General features: G+C 35.7%; 1 protein-coding gene across 8 annotated transcripts in view; it reads left to right on the top strand.

Annotated features, from left to right (window-relative positions):
- Positions 1-16021, top strand: part of CCSER2 (coiled-coil serine rich protein 2) — a 188823-nt gene that overhangs the window by 115904 nt on the left and 56898 nt on the right. For 7 of the 8 annotated variants that reach the window (XM_049645326.1, XM_049645324.1, XM_049645331.1 and 4 more), the window contains one exon: positions 2797-2992. The exons of the other annotated variant lie outside the window; for it this stretch is intronic. In XM_049645326.1, the coding sequence (XP_049501283.1) occupies positions 2797-2992 (196 nt within the window). The remainder of the gene's footprint in view (positions 1-2796; positions 2993-16021) is intronic. 8 annotated transcript variants of the gene reach the window in all.

A 16021-nucleotide genomic window follows, 5' to 3' on the forward strand; every position in this document is an offset into this window, starting at 1 on the left:
GTAGCTAGTTACTATCAGCCAGGATTTAAACCTTAATCCTAGGCAAGAGGCAGTTCTTTTATACCATTGTGGTTTTCTGGATACCATATCTTTTACCCTGTATTGTTAGTGGTAAAGACTTGTGACTCTTCCTTTGAAATGCTTTTAATTCATTAGTTCCTTGCATGTGGTTCATATTTAGTCAACCTAAAATAAGCCTTATTCTCAGTATCTTCCCTCTCTAATTTTTATTTTATTCATTTGGTAAACTAGGAAGTAAAGTTTAATTTGATTATTAACTGGTACTTTTTAATGTGACTGCTTCCAGATTACAATTTTAAAGTAGTGCTTTGTTTTAATGTCACAACCAAAGAACTTTAGAATCTCAGAGATGGAAGCTTAAAAAGAAACAATCTAGTAGTTAAAATCCATGTTCCTTAATCATACAGTGAAAGCAGCAACAACAAAAATAAACAAATTAAAAGCTAACTGTTTTTGATATAGAGGAAAAGAATACACAGTCTTTGTCTTCATGGAGTTCATGATTTGGCACAGATTGCACATGAACACAATATACTGTGTTAAGTATCATAGTGGGGCACACTAGAGGACTCTATAAGGACACCTGTGGAAGTACCAAGCCCTGCTTTAGGAAGGGACTAAGGAAGCTTTCCCTGAGGAAATGCCAACTAATTTAAGATGAAGAGGAGTTATCATTCTTCAGATCAAGTGGGCAGTGGAGGGCAGGGTAAATAGCCTAGCCAAGAGTATGGAGAGGTTGACATAGGTTTGGAGATGAGGGAGATTATAGTGTGCTTTGGCAATCTCAGGTAATTGGCTATGGATTAAGATGTGTTGAGGGATGAAGTTGAAGAATAAATTGTATTTAGGCTATCTGTGGCCTCATAAGCCATATTTGAGTCTCCTTGTTCCTGAAAAACATGCCTTGCATTTTGTGCTGTTGTTTTTTATTTTCTTGTTCCAGAAAGCCTTCTCTTTCATTTCAGTCATACTTAACTTCTCTTTCATTTCAGTCATACTTAAACCTCATACTTTATGAGAAATTGTTTATGAGCAAACAATCCATTCAGGCAAAGAAAATAAGTGTAATTTGGGGGGGTGGGCAAGAAAACCTTCCAAAGTATGTCAACTTTTTTCTCTGAAAACATAGCTCTTATCTCTACTCTTCATATGCTAGATGAGTCTATGTTTTTGTTTTACTACTTTGCTAACTTTTTATTATATATTTTTCATCATTCCATGTATACATTGCCCATCTATTCAGTAATGGATGGTGAAATCATATTAATTGATCAGTAGTTGAAATTCAATCATTAAACTATATTTTGAACCAACAAGTATAAGGCAGAAGTATATGTAAACATATTAGAGTCTTAACTATAGATCAAAAATTTTTAAGTTCTTAAAATTTTTTTTCTTGGGTTAAAACAAAAATCAGGCCTGAAATAAAATACGAAAAAATAGTTTCAGAGAAAAATAATTTTGTGAAAACCAAGCCCATGTTGAATATTTAAGAGTTTAGAAATTTGGGAATATTTGTTATAAATTAGAAAATCTAGTGTTTCAGGGCGCCTGGGTGGCTCAGTTGGTTGAGTGTCCGACTTCAGCTCAGGTCATGATTTTGCAGCTTGTTAGTTCGAGCCCTGCGTTGGGCTCTGTGCTGACAGTTCGGAGCCTGGAGCCTGCTTCTGATTCTGTCTCCCTTTCTCTCTGCTCCTCCCCTGTTCACTCTCTCTCTCTCTCAAAAATTAATAAACATTAAAAAAAAATTTAGTGTTTCTACTTTTTCTGTGTGGTTAAAATTTAATGTGTTGTGACTTTGGCAAATTTAATGGGTCATGAATTTAACTTGAATTCTGCTATGTTAATATGGCCATTATATTGGAGCGAGTACTCGTTCAGTGTGTTATTTAATATATTGAGGTCTCACATATGTAACAAGTTCATGTCTTAAGAACCAGCTGGAATCATGTATTACATGAGTGTAGTAATTTAAAATTGCTTTAGCTAATGACTTCTGATCAAAGCATTGTGTTCTTCACAATCTATGAAACACATCAGCCCCAGTTTTTGTGGCTTTTTGTTTTTTGTTTTTTTGGTTTTTTTGGTCTGCTTTTTCAAGCACGTATATTGTATGAAACTAAAGGGAAGTTTAAATTTTCTTAGAGTAGACTTTTTAAAATATATTTTAAGATTGGGAAATATGTGGTGTATATAAGACTTTTATAAAATCAAGTTTAATCTTTATTAGAAAAGAAGACTTACCAATAATGTAAAAACAAAGTAGTAACAGTTTGTCTGTCTTAACTGTTTGCTGGGACTTACAAGAAATAGGAATCCAGGCGTGTGTGACCAAACTGGGAATGAAGATAGATAGCATAGTTATGGGGCTAAAAAAAGATGTGACGTTCAAGAGACCAGTTAAAATCAAGAGCTAAAAAGCAAACAATCCATTCAGGCAAAGAAAATAAGTGTAATTTGCGGGGGGGGGGGGCAAGGCCTTTCCCTAGAGTTTTTTCTTTCTCTTCCATTTACTAAGGAATAAGGTTTATTCAACCAATGTGTAAAATACATAAAAAGGGGAGGGAGTGCAGAAGATAATTGTATTAATGAGAACTAGAACTGATTGGAACTTTTGGTGGAAACAAATTCAGTGTCTGAGGTAAGCAAAAGTCAAAGGCTTTGTGATAATGATAACTGATATGTAATAATCACTGGAATAATTTCATTACCTTGTTTTTTTCTGAAATTATATTGTGTATCTTTTCCCTCCAACTTCTTCCCCTGCCCTTCCAGAGGCTCTCCCTATAGAGAATCTCCTTTGGGTCATTTTGAAAGCTATGGAGGGACCCCCTTTTTCCAGGCTCAGAAGATATTTGTAGATGTACCTGAAAATACAGTGATACTGGATGAGATGACGCTCCGGCACATGGTCCAAGATTGCACTGCTGTAAAAACTCAGTTACTTAAACTGAAGCGTCTGCTGCATCAGGTGAGTTCATATGAACATTTTTAGTTCTGATATTGTGAATTGCAAAATGAATTGACTTTTTAAAGTTAATTGGGTTTCTAATGTCTATTTAGATTTCTGTAGAAATAATGCTTATAAATAGCACATAACAAACTTCTGTGGGAGAAAAAAAACATGGGATTTTGTGTGATGTTCTCAGTATGGTCCCCAACATTTATGAGCTGTGTGATATTTGGTAAGCCAGTTTTTCTCCTATTTCCTCATTTTTATTTTATAAGGTTGTTGACACAATTAGAAATAGTAGTTGTAAATTTAGAGATCTAATACCTGATGTATGGTATTCAGGCATTTAGTCATCAGTAGCTGTTATTATAATTTCAGCTAACTAGGAAATCAACACCAGTTTTTACTTACATAGTCACGTAATTTAACTTTTGTTTGAAACCTTCAAGTTTAATCTTCCTCAGTCCTTTCATTTCTTTATTCTAGAAAATCTAGACTCAACAGTGATGTGACTTGTCCAAAGACACAGGATGAGCTGATGGTAGAACCTGGCTTCTTGTTCAATAGTACTTTTTTTTTTTTTTTTTTTTTGCTTGAATTTACAGACAAGGTCAGATGCATAGCAGAAAACTAGGGAATAAAATACTGATTTTATTTTACTTTATTTTTTTAATGTTTATATTTGAGAGAGGGACCGAGCATGAGCAGGGGAGGGGCAGAGAAAGAGACACACAGAATCTGGAGCAGGCTCCAGGCTCTGAGCTGTCAGCACAGAGCGGGATGCGGAGCTCGGACTCACAAACCCGTGAGATCATGACCTAAGCCGAAGTTGGATGCTCAACCTACTGAGCCACCCAGCTGCCCCTAACAATGTTAATTTTAAATCATGAGTGTCTTTTGGTTAATTTTAAAGCTTTGTTTGTTTGTTTGTTTTTGTAGGCTAGCAAATTTTTGCTTAAAATTATGGTTGAGAAAGAATTGTCTCGCTTCTCTCCTGAATTTATTTTCTGGATTACTTTCCTCAGCGTTATATGTTGTAACGTCTTATGAGCAGGGACCATTTCTTAGAATTCCCGGTGTTTATCAAAACCAGACTCATGATATATGCTCAGTAAAAGTTAGTTGAAGTGAAATATGGCTCCTGTGTTAATAATGATGATTAGTGTAAATACCCAGTTAAAGTCACATAAATTGTTTTATAAGTATTTGATTATGGATTCTCCAGACTGCTTTTCTCTATTCTTGTGGATTTTGGACTACCCTTTGAAAGAAGCTTTTCCATGCTACAACTAGGAACAAGAAAGTAAAGAATCTTTTTCAGATCTGAGATCCTTGGACTTGTCTCAAGGCAGAGATTCCATGATTGAACTCTCCAGACATAGATAGAGCTTACGTTTTTAACTTTAACTAGAAGATAGACTCTGGTTTATAGTGTTTCTCTGTTTACTACTCCGGGGAGATTTTCTCATCAGGAGCTTCAGGGTCAAAGGAAAGAGGAGGTAGAAGGGGTGGGGAATAGCCAAAATATGTTAGATATCTACTTTGAATCAGTCATTGTACTAGCTATACTGTGTACCCTCTTTTGTTTCTGGGTTTATTGGCCTGAAATATGAAGCATGATAAATATCAGCTAATCAGACCAGGCCATGTCTAATAATGACAGAAGTAACATACTTCAGGAGAGAATACGTGATTGATAAGACACTTAAAAGAAAAACTGTGACTCTCTTAATGGTTCTTTTCTGTCGTTTCGACCTCTAAAATTTTTAAATGAACACTGATCAAATTAACTTTACCTTTTTATTTATGCATTGAAGACAAAGTTATGAGAAGAAAAATTGCAGAATCTTTTTAGTGCATCTTTGAAATTTCACAAAATGCTAATAGAAGTTAAAAGCTGAATGAGTCTAAAATTTCACATAACTGCCTCTTAATTTCTTCCCCATGTAATACTACTACTCAGTTTAAAGAAGTTCAGTGTGATACATACACATAGTTTGAAAAATTCACATAGTATCCAGGCTTAATGAAAATGCAGAATTTCTGTCCTTCACTCCACCTCAGTCAACCTTTTTGTTGTTGTTGTTGTTTTTGTTTGTTTATTTATTTTGAGAGAGACAGCATGCGCGAGTTGGAGAAAGGGAGAGAGAGAGGATCCCAGGCAAGGTCTGCACTGTCAGTGCAGAGCCTGATGTGTGGCTCAAATTCATGAACTGTGGGATCATGACTTAAACTGAAATCAAGAGTCAGACATTTAACTGACTGAGCCACCCAGGCATCAACCTTTTTCTAATCTGAACAGATTACCGTCTGAAGATTTCTCTAGAGCTATCATGCAGGGACTTCCTTTTATCATATTCTGGGATTGGGTCCACTATTTCCTGTATATCTTCTTCTTATTTAAAAAAAATTTTTTTTTAATAAGTTTACTCCCTCATTTTGCTAGAGTATATCTTTCATTTACTTTCTAAGAGTGGGTAAATGGATGGTAAGTTTTTTTTAGTTAGTACATTACTGAAAATTTCTTTCATGTACTCTACTATAGCATATTAATGATTTGCCTGGGGTGGAAGTGAGTTTTTCCTTAGAAATCTGAATGCATTGCTTTTCTAGGATTCAGGTTAGCCACTGGGAAAAGTCTACATTCTGATCCCCTTTACATTTTATGTTTCCTGTTTTTATTTCTCTGAGAGATTTGTAATCTTTTTTTTTTTTCCCCTGGCACTCTAATCTTTTATTTCTGGCATTCTGCAGTTTCACAGTGATGTCCTGGGATTTGAGTTTTGTTGTAGTTGTTTGTATGTTTCCCACTTAATGTCTGGGTAGAGTCTTTGGAGATTCATGTAGTATGAAATTTTCGTAAGCTATTTCCATGATTTTATTTTTGCCCCATTGTCTCTATCTTTCTGGAATTCTTGGTAATTACAAACTAGAACTTCTGAATTGATTCTCAATCTTTTATCTTTTTATTTCATATTTTCCTTTGGATTTGATTATCTTTTCTGGTATATTTCCTCAACATCATATTCCAGCTCTCCTTTTCTGTTGAATTATTTATCTTGGCAATTGTATTCTTAGTTTTCAAGAACTCTTTATAATATACCATTCCTTATTCATATCATTCAATTTTTGTTTTGTCAGTAAGTATATTAAATAGAGTGTTTTTATTAGGTTTTGTTAAGGTTTCTCAGGTTCCTTGCATTATTTCTCTTTCCAGAGAGTCATTTTGTTTATGTTTACTTTGGTTTCTCTTTCTATTGGAATATTTCTTCAAATATCTGATGATTATTTATTGTTCATTAATATTTAGGAGTGAGGAACTAAAAAGTTGATTCAGGACTCTTTGTACATTAGCTAGGCTGGTCAGCTGGCTGGCTTGATTTTCCAGGACTGCATAGATATTGGAGGACCCGCAATATCTACTAAGTGGAGGATTTTTCCTTCTTAGGTTGTTGTATTTTCTCCTGAGAAGAAACCACTAATTTTTGTTTTGTTTTGTTTTTGCTTGGAATAGAGCTAGAAGACTGGGAATCTGTTCTTGCCTTATACAGACTTACAATTAATTTCCAGCATCTTTAACCCTGATGGGTCATATTCTTTTTCTGTATCTAGCATTTGGCCCTCATTGGGGTTTTGCAGGGCAAATTGGTTCTTTTTTGTTGTACATATTGATGTACATACATATTGGTGGAATTGCTGTTAGAGAGGTGGAGTTTTGCACTCATTTGCAAACATAAGAACTTAAATTTAAAAGCACTAGTAACCGGTATCTACTTGGGGCTACTCATATGAGATTGATTATTATAGGGAGGAGTCACTGGAGTTCTCATATTTTGACTGAGCCCTGCAAGATTTGACTGAGTACTAGCTCATGAAGAAGAATGTCCACAAAGAAAGAGGTAGTTGCATCATCTCTTTGGTTCTCTTACTTTGGTGTTCTCTCCTCCAGATGGCTTACCCCAAGGCAATGTTCCTTAAATTCAGAAAGAAATATTTTCCTTGATTGTTTTCAGCAGTTTAAACTATTTCACTTATAAGATTAAATTAAATTCACAAAAGGAAACTAAAGAGAAATGATTAATGAAAATATAAATAGCATTAAAATCATTTCTATAGCCTACTTCTTAGAGGAAACAATAGAATTTTATAGAGTTTCAGGGGACTTTACATATAAATATGTAAAACTTCTATTACCTAGTACTTAGTAAATGTGTGTTAGATTGATTTTAATCAGACAGTTTTATAAATGCCTTACCTGCCTTAGTTCCGGTGATTCCTTAATCTAGTGGCCCTTCATTGCTGTCTTTATTTTCTTAGTCTTCAGGACCTGATTAAGAGGCCCTACTTGATAAGGACAAATGAGAAACAACATTTGTATTGTCTAGATTCCCTTAGTGTCTATTACCATTTTGAAGGAATTGCCTTTAAAATTGGTCTTAGTTATACAAAGAAAAAGAACTGAGAGAGAGAGAGAGAGAGAGAACAAAGATGTTTATTATAAGGAATTGGCTCACGTCGTTATGGAAGTTGAGAAATCCCAAGATCAGCAGTTGGCAAACTTGTTCTAGTCTGAATCTGAGTTCTAGTTTGAGTCTAAAGTCTGAGTCTGAGTCTGAGCCTGAAGGCCTGGGAGCTAGGAGAGCCAACAGTGTAAGTTTCAGCATGAGTCTGGGTTCAAAGGCAGCAAAATACCAATGTCCCTTGTTTGAAGACAGTCAGACTAAAAGAGAGTGAATTTTCCCTTACTCCACCTTTTCCTCTATTCAGGCCTTCAGCAGATTGGATGAGACCAACTTACATTGGGGAGGCATTCTGTAAGTCCATGGAAGGTAGTTTTGGTAGAAGCATTGTGAGCAGAGAAGCAAATCCATATACAGAGTAAGCGTCTATTACAGTAAGGACAAAACATCATCTTTTCCGTGATGAAAGTGGTCTAGTATAATCAACCAGCCACCAGGTAGCTGGCTGATCATCCAGGGAGTGGTGCCATATCAGGGACTCAGTGTTGATCTCTGCTGCTGGCAAGTTAGGCACTAAACAATGACCATAGCCAATGTGGCTATGTTGCTGAGTCTGTGCATAATTTGTATCCCTGCCACCATTGCCATTTTGTTCATGAGCCATTTTGGATGACAGAGGTAGCTAGGGAAAGACGCTGACTGGTATCTGTGGAATGGATCAGACTATCCACTTAAATTTTTAAATCCTCTTCTGCTGAGATCACCTTTTGGTGAGCATTCACATGATACAAATATCTTCATATTTTTTGCCCATTGACAGAGGGTCTATCCATACACCTCTTCCCCAAATTTCTTTTTCACCAGTTTTTCAATCATGTTTCTTCTAAGTCCCTGACCATTGGTCCATGAATTGGTATATAATCATATGTCTGGACATTTTTTCTTCTAAACAAAGTGAATAGCCACATGCATTACTCGAAGTTCTGCCACTGGGAGGATTTCTTTCCTCTGCTACCCTTCCAGGATGTACCAGAAAGGAACCGTAGTGCTACAGCTGTCCGCTTGCAGGTGTTGTCTGCATATATATGAAACCATCTGGAAACCAAACCTGCGTCTTCACTTCCTCTTTCAACTAATTTTAGGGAACTCCCCATGAGGCCGTAGTATAGTTTCAGAGAGAGAAGGCAGTATAGCAGGAAGGTGGGGGGACCATGGCATTTGAGCCACTTCTTCATGTACCTTACTTTTATCTTTGGCCTCTTCAGGCCCGATCACAACTATTACCACTTCTATTTGATGATAGAATGTTTCTGTGTACCCCCAACTTTATGACTTTGTGTGTTAGATAATATCCTATTCATGATGGGCAGCTCAGGTAGCATGGTAACTCGGTGGCCCAAGATTAAGCATTCAGTCACTACTAAGACCCCGTAGCAGACCAAAAGCTGTATCTCAAAAGAACAGTAGTTATCTGCAGAGGATGGCAAGGCTTTGCTCCAAAATCATGAGGGCCTGCATGTACAAGGGTCTACAAAGGCCTCCAGACAGTATCCCTGTTTGTCACTGACACTTCCACCCCATGGAATCTGTTGGATCATATCACCCAAGGGGCAGAACAGCTTGCACAACAGCCTGGACTTATTGCAGAACCTTCTGGACTCTACTCAAATCTAGCAGCTATTTGGGTCACTTGGTAAATGGGCCAGAATAACACACCCAGATGAGAAATATGTTGCCTCCAAAACTCAAAGGTGCCCACTAGGTGCTGTACATCTTTTTGGTTGTAGGAAGATCCAGATGCAGTGACTTACTCTTCACGTTAGAAGGGGTATTTTGACATGCCCATGGTCCTCACTCCTGCACACTGTCTTTTTCTGCAAACAGTTGTTTTCATATTCCGTTTTTTGTTCCTGGCAGTGAGGGTAAATTGATGATTGGACAGTGCTATTCAAAGTAGCTTGTAAAAGTGTTTGTTACTAATCCTTGGAGAGTTAAAGTAGCTCTTTCCATAATAGAAATCAACACATTTCATCCTTTCAGAAATATTTGCTATCAAAAAAAAGACTGAGCCAAAACCAAACTGTGTTTAATGACCAGTTGATTTATAGTCTGGTGCAAGCTTTTTATTTTATTGTGTTGCAGACAGAAAATAGTCTGTGCCAAAACAAATCTGTGAATCAAACTGTAAATAACACTGGTGAAAGATACTATTCTTACTTGTGAAAGACAAGTCAGGGAAGGGAAAAGATATGCAACCAAATATTACATTAGAAGTATCCTTATGTAGTATGTGAAATAGAACAATTGCTCTGGGAATGGAGATGAAGAAATTCACTCTCTGCCATCATAGAGAAGATGTGAAACGGCGAGTTGAGTTTATCAGGTGAAGAATTTGTGGAGGAAATCAGTGGATTCAACATGAACAAAGGTATAGGTTCTTGAGAGTATGAGCTCATTTGTCATAATGACTGTAGGAAAACCCATGAGTACTTAAGATACTCAATAAAGAGAAAGCCAGAAAAACCAGTGCTCACGTGGTACACTTTGAAGTAACTATTAATACTACTTCTTACTTTAAAAATGTTTATTAACAAGAAAAATTAAGCATTTATGCTGCATTTATGGTGGGACTATATTTCAGTAACTAAAGTGACATCTATATTTCAATAACTAAATCCTTAACGAAATATGATTGAATTTTGCTGAAGAGTGCCATCAAATAAATGTAGAAAGTGTGATAAAATTAGGGAAACGTTATTGTACAAACAACAAAGAAATTTCTAATGAATTTTTCTTTAAAATTTTTTTTAATGTTTATTTTTGAAGGAGAGAGAGAGAATGAGAGAGAGCACATGAGCAGCGGAGGGGCAGAGAGAGGGAGACACAGAATCCAAAGCAGGCTGCAGGCTCTGAGCTATCAGCACAGAGCCTGACGTGAGGCTCGAAGCCATGAGCCGTGGGATCATGACCTAAGCCAAAGTCGGATGCTTAATTGACTGAGCCACTCAGGCGCCCCTCTAAAGAAATTTTCTGAAGAAATTTCTGCCTTATGCCAGGATTATTAATTATTGTTATAACTGTGAGGTGAATAGTCCGTTCACATAGTGCCAAAGTAACACCATAATTACTTATAGTGGCAAGAGAAAACCATACTTGTTCACTGGGGAGACCAAACTGTCCTCACCCTAATCCAGAGATAGTTTTCCCATTAGTAATGAGTTGAGTTAGCTAGATAGTGTGTATCTGCTCATGTGATACACATAATTGTGCATAATATATTCTAGCCCAAAACATTTAATCTTAATTCCTCAAGTTACTGCTCACAGATTTTTTTACAGAATAAACAGATGATAGAAGAATAAGAGAGGAAGGACAAATTCATATGGTTGGAAGTTCTGTAGAAAAAATTGTAATATCCCTTTAGCTTGTTAGTGTCCTAAAAAGTTGATGAAGGGAGGTGAAAGTGCTACATTAGAAGAAATTTAAGGGACAACTAGATGTAATGTGAAATTCTGACCTGGATATTGGTTGACAGATCAACTATAGAGGATATATTTGGCCAATTGGGGGGAAATTTGAATATGACTTCTATATTAGATGAGATAAAAATTTGCTAAAATGGAAAGATAGATATTGTTGGCTGATTATAGAATACTATTTATATTATAATCATGTATCTTTACATACATCTATATATGTGTATCTCCAGAAGGAAATGCACTAAGGTGTTAATAGTGGATTCTCACCGGATGGTGAGAATGTGATGTCTTTTTTTCTTTAATCTACATTAAAGAAAATGTAGATTTCCTTTTTTTTAAAGTTTTTAAAATTTATTTTGAGAGAGAGACAGCATGAATGGGGGAGGGGCAGAAAGAGAGGGAGAGAGAGAATCCCAAGCAGGCTCCACACTGCCAATGCAAAGTCTGTTGCAGGACTTGCACTCTTGAAATGTGAGATCATGACCTGAGCCGAAACCAAAAGTCAGTTGGATGCTTAACCAACTGAGGCACCCAGGCTCCCTTAATCTGCATATTCTGATTTCTCATTTTCTATAATATGTATTTACTATTTTGGGAAAAAATAAAAGGTTATTGAAAAAGTACATGTCTTATTCAAACATCAGTTCATAATGGGATATGGTGAAAATGTAGGATGTTAGAGAAGAGGCAGCAGTGATAGGCTTAGGGCAGATTATATAGGCCCTTTGTGCCACAAAAGGAGCTTGAGTGTTATTCTTTAGGCACTAGTAAGCCAGATGAGTGACATGGCCAAATTGGTATTTTAAAAATACTATTTGAAGGGATTTGTGGCAATGCAAGATGTCCCATCCTTATTATTTAGTGTTTTCCTTATTCCTGTCTGGGAACAGCCATTTTTTCAAGGAACCCTGGTTAACTTCTAGTGGAGAATGGTATTTAGAAGCCAAGATCTGGGGGCTAGATGTGCTTATTGCGATTGGGTTGTCAGTGCCCTTAAGCCCTCCCAAGGCGTGTGAGTGTGCATGCGTGTATTTGTGGGATTTTGTATGCATACTAGTGACTGTATTTCTATATCTCTGTATATTGAAAACTGTGAGTTTATGCTTATAATTTTAATTCCACTCTAAATACAGCGTTTCTCCTTTTCTGTATTTATAATTCTCTCCTCCAACAGTGAGAAAATTGGTTTCTGTTTTCCTTAATATATTTATTCATTTCATCAGTCCTCTTCAGTGCAACCTGTTTCCTGCCACCGCTGTTACTACCTGCCCTGTGTAGTTGCTGTCCTCACGCCATTAAGATTCTGCATCTTAGTGAGGTTCCCCATGCATAGCTTCTTCTCATCCTCTGTGTACACCTTCCTCACCCTACTTGGGCTCTGAATCCTTGTCAGCCAGTCCCCTGGGCTCTGACACCCCACACCAGTCTCCCTGTCTGTACGATGCCTCCTTACTGTGCTTGGGCTTGATACTACATGTCAGTTAGTGCCTACACATGGATACCATCCTTGCCATAATTGATTCTTTCATCTGGCACTAGTTCTTTTCTTGTATAGATGCTCTCTTTATGCTGCTTGAGCTCTGGTAGCCCTCTCCAGGCCATCCATGTGTGGATACCCACCTCAATCTGCTTAGACTCTGATAGCCCACACCAGGCTGCCTGTTTGTGCATGTGCCCTTCATGTTCTACTCAGGTTTGACTCTGCTGTCACATTGTTTCCCTACTCCCTCCATGGATATCTTTTTCACTGTTGTGGGCTCTGACATGCCTAGTAAGCTGCTTCCCTGCAGGGACATGTTCTCTACTTTGGCGTTTTTTGGGTAGAGACTTATCTTGTTCTGTCTCACTTAATGGCTTGTTTAGGAAGGGAAAGGATAGTGAAGAGGAAGAAGAAGCAAATGAGAAAAAGAAAAAGTATCAACTTTATTAAGGTAGAATTTACATTCAAATAAAATGCACCCATTTTACATATTTTGTTTGCATTTTGATGAATATGTGTACAGTTGTATAACCACCACTACCACAATCAAGATAAAGAACATTTCTACAATTGCTAAAATCCTCTCATGTCCCTTTGCCATCAGTTGTCTCTTGAACCTGTTCCAGACAACCATTACTCTTTCTGTTACTAAGTTTTGCCTTTTCTAGAATTTCATCTAAATGAGATCATCCAGTGTGTACCCTTTTAGTTTCTGGATTCTTTCACTTGGCGTAATGGTTTTGATATTCATCTATTTTGAGAGTATCAATAGTTCTTTACTTTTTATTGATGAATAGCATGTTATTGTGTGTATGTATGTGTGTATATATTTTTATTCATTTACCTGTTGATATTTGAGTTGTTTTTAGTTGTGGGAAATTGGGATGATGCTGAATTTCTATATATTAATGATGAAAGTTAATAAGAATGAATGTAATTTAAAAAATTAGAATTTGAATTTAGACCACTTCTTCCATGGTCTTGGGTAAGTTCCCCATAAAAGATGCAGAGATTATAATAGCTCCTATCTGAGGACTGTTATAAAGAATGTATGAGGAAATTCAGATCAAGTGCTAAGCATAATGTCTGATGCCTAGAAAGCAATTAATAAATGTTAGGTATTACAATAATGGCAATAACAACAATAAAAATATGAAGGTCAGGGGTTTTTAATTGCTTGCATTGCTCAAAATTTTATGTGGCTGCTCAAAAAGCTAATTCCATTTACTTTAATACTCATTAAATTAGTCTTATTTCATCATTCAGTATATTTTATTAAATATTGAGTACTAAGATTGTGATAATAATGAAGATAAAAAGAAAGAAGACACAATTCTTGTATGTAGTGCGTTGTTCTTAAAACTATACATTACAACTGGCTAGTGGGATTTGAAATAAATTTTGACCATTATAACTAGAATTTTTTCCTAATAAAGTAGAATAGTATAGGAACTATCAGGGGGCATTACATGTAAAAAAGACAAATACTGATTTGTGGAACATTTTTGATATGTTATCTGTATCTGAATATCCATCATCTATTCATCCATGCTTATTTAGATATATGCACACACATACACACACACATATATGCACACATATTCATGAATATATATACTTGGTTGTGATATAAATGTATTTCTTATTGTGGGCCGTGGTTCCCCCCAAAATAAACCTTTTCTAGTATATAAACAGTGCTATGCTCAGAATTCCAAGATAATAAATCATAGATTTAAATTGGAAATAATGAAACGATCACTGCATTAATAAAGCATTAAATCATCAGTCAATGTGCTGAATGATGTTTGTGATGTTTTATAAAGAAACCTGAAAATTTTTATATAAAAGATTTGAAGAAAATACTTATGTTCTATAGGAAGTCTAAATGTTATAAAAATTATTTTACTCCAGGGATGTTAATGTAGTAACCAAGCCAACTACTTTATAGTCTAGGAGAACATATAAGCATTAAATAATTATAAAAATGATGTGTTACAAAGGGCAAAGATGCAAACTGAATGTATGATTGGAACCTGTAGTTCTTCCCAGTACTGTTTATAGATGTAATACATTTTACCCAAAATCAAAACACCTTTATTTGTGGTGTTCATCAAAATGACTCCAAAATTATTAACACCAAAGAATAAGAAAGACAAAAAGAGAAAGGGTGGGAGGAAACTCTTTAGAGCAAGATATAATACTGACACAAATAGAAACATAAAGCAGTGGAAAAGAATAGAAAACCCAGACATATGTGCTGAAGTATCTACTAAACAATTGGACACAGAAGGATTTTAAAGTAAATGAGGAAAAACTCAGTAGTATGGAGGCAATTATTTAGTTTATACTATAGTAAACAGATGGTTTGAAGAATTAAATATTTTTTAATTAAAATTTTAGAAGAAATTTACAACTAATATTTTCAAGTGACGGAAGAAACCTATAAAAAAGGATATCCTGACGCAGATATATACGATTAGGTTCAATAAAAAAATCTAAACAGAAAAAATTTGTAAATAACAGTTGCTTAAAATATTATAGAATCTATCCTTATATAACAATGTTCTAGTCAATTTGAATACTAGATTTTTCTATTTTAAAAATATATTTATCCCAACCATTTGTTAGGATCACCTCTCTGAAGCGCTTATTTAAAATCAGGCTTTATAAGTTTGTATTTCAGAAATCCTCTCAAATATAGCTTGAATCATTAGATGTTAAACCCAATAGGCGAATTACAGCATTACTCAAAAATTATTTTCAGTGTACATTATAGAGTCTATGTGAGGTGATGTGATTGTTCATCCATATGCTTTTTTTTTAAATGACTTTTTAAAAAGAAAATGAAAAAAATCCACGTCTCCTCTTCCTCTACTCCCTTTCCTAGGATGCCTCTTGTGATTGTGTTGTAGCATATCTGAAACACAAGGCAGCTTTGTTGACATCACTGATGATGCTTGTCAGCAGAGATTGGTCAACACTGCCAAACTTTTTAGTTAGTCATTTCAAGTGTCTGTGTCCATTGCAGCTGCTCTGGAACTCATAGGAAGATCCCAGTTTTTGCAAACTCATGGAAGAACCACCTGGGTAAGATGGAGTTTGTTACAGGGTTTTCCAATAAGTTCATATGTGAACAAGAGTTTACCTTGATGCTATGTCAAAAGAGAAAAGTGGAAGATGGCTTGATGACAGTAGTCTCCTAGTGCTCTTAGGATAAAGGAAAGTCTCTGTCTCTTTTTGAATCTTTAATAAAATGCTACTGGCATAAGAGTTAAGTAAGGATAATTGTATTTAGAGTTCAGAAATCCTAATTAGAAATCATAGAGACTGTTGAGACACTTCATTCAGTAAAGCAGCCCACCATAGTTGGGATAATCAGTTAACTATGAATTGCTTATTTTTTGTGCAGCAGGGTGTTGTAGTTTTTATGTATTTCTGCATCTATGCATTTATTAAATAGGTTTATGCAAAATCCTTAGAACAGTGCCAGCATTATTCAGTAAATGTTAGCTTCTTAGTATATGTGATATGAAATATGAACATTGCATGTGCGATTGTTTTTCAGTTTTTTTTTTTTAAGAGAAAAGGTTTTCTGTCCATTTTATGTTTTTCTTCCTCCTGTAATGCT

This window comes from Panthera uncia, chromosome D2, assembly GCF_023721935.1.
Source record: "Panthera uncia isolate 11264 chromosome D2, Puncia_PCG_1.0, whole genome shotgun sequence".
Classification (NCBI taxonomy): Eukaryota; Metazoa; Chordata; class Mammalia; order Carnivora; family Felidae; genus Panthera; species Panthera uncia.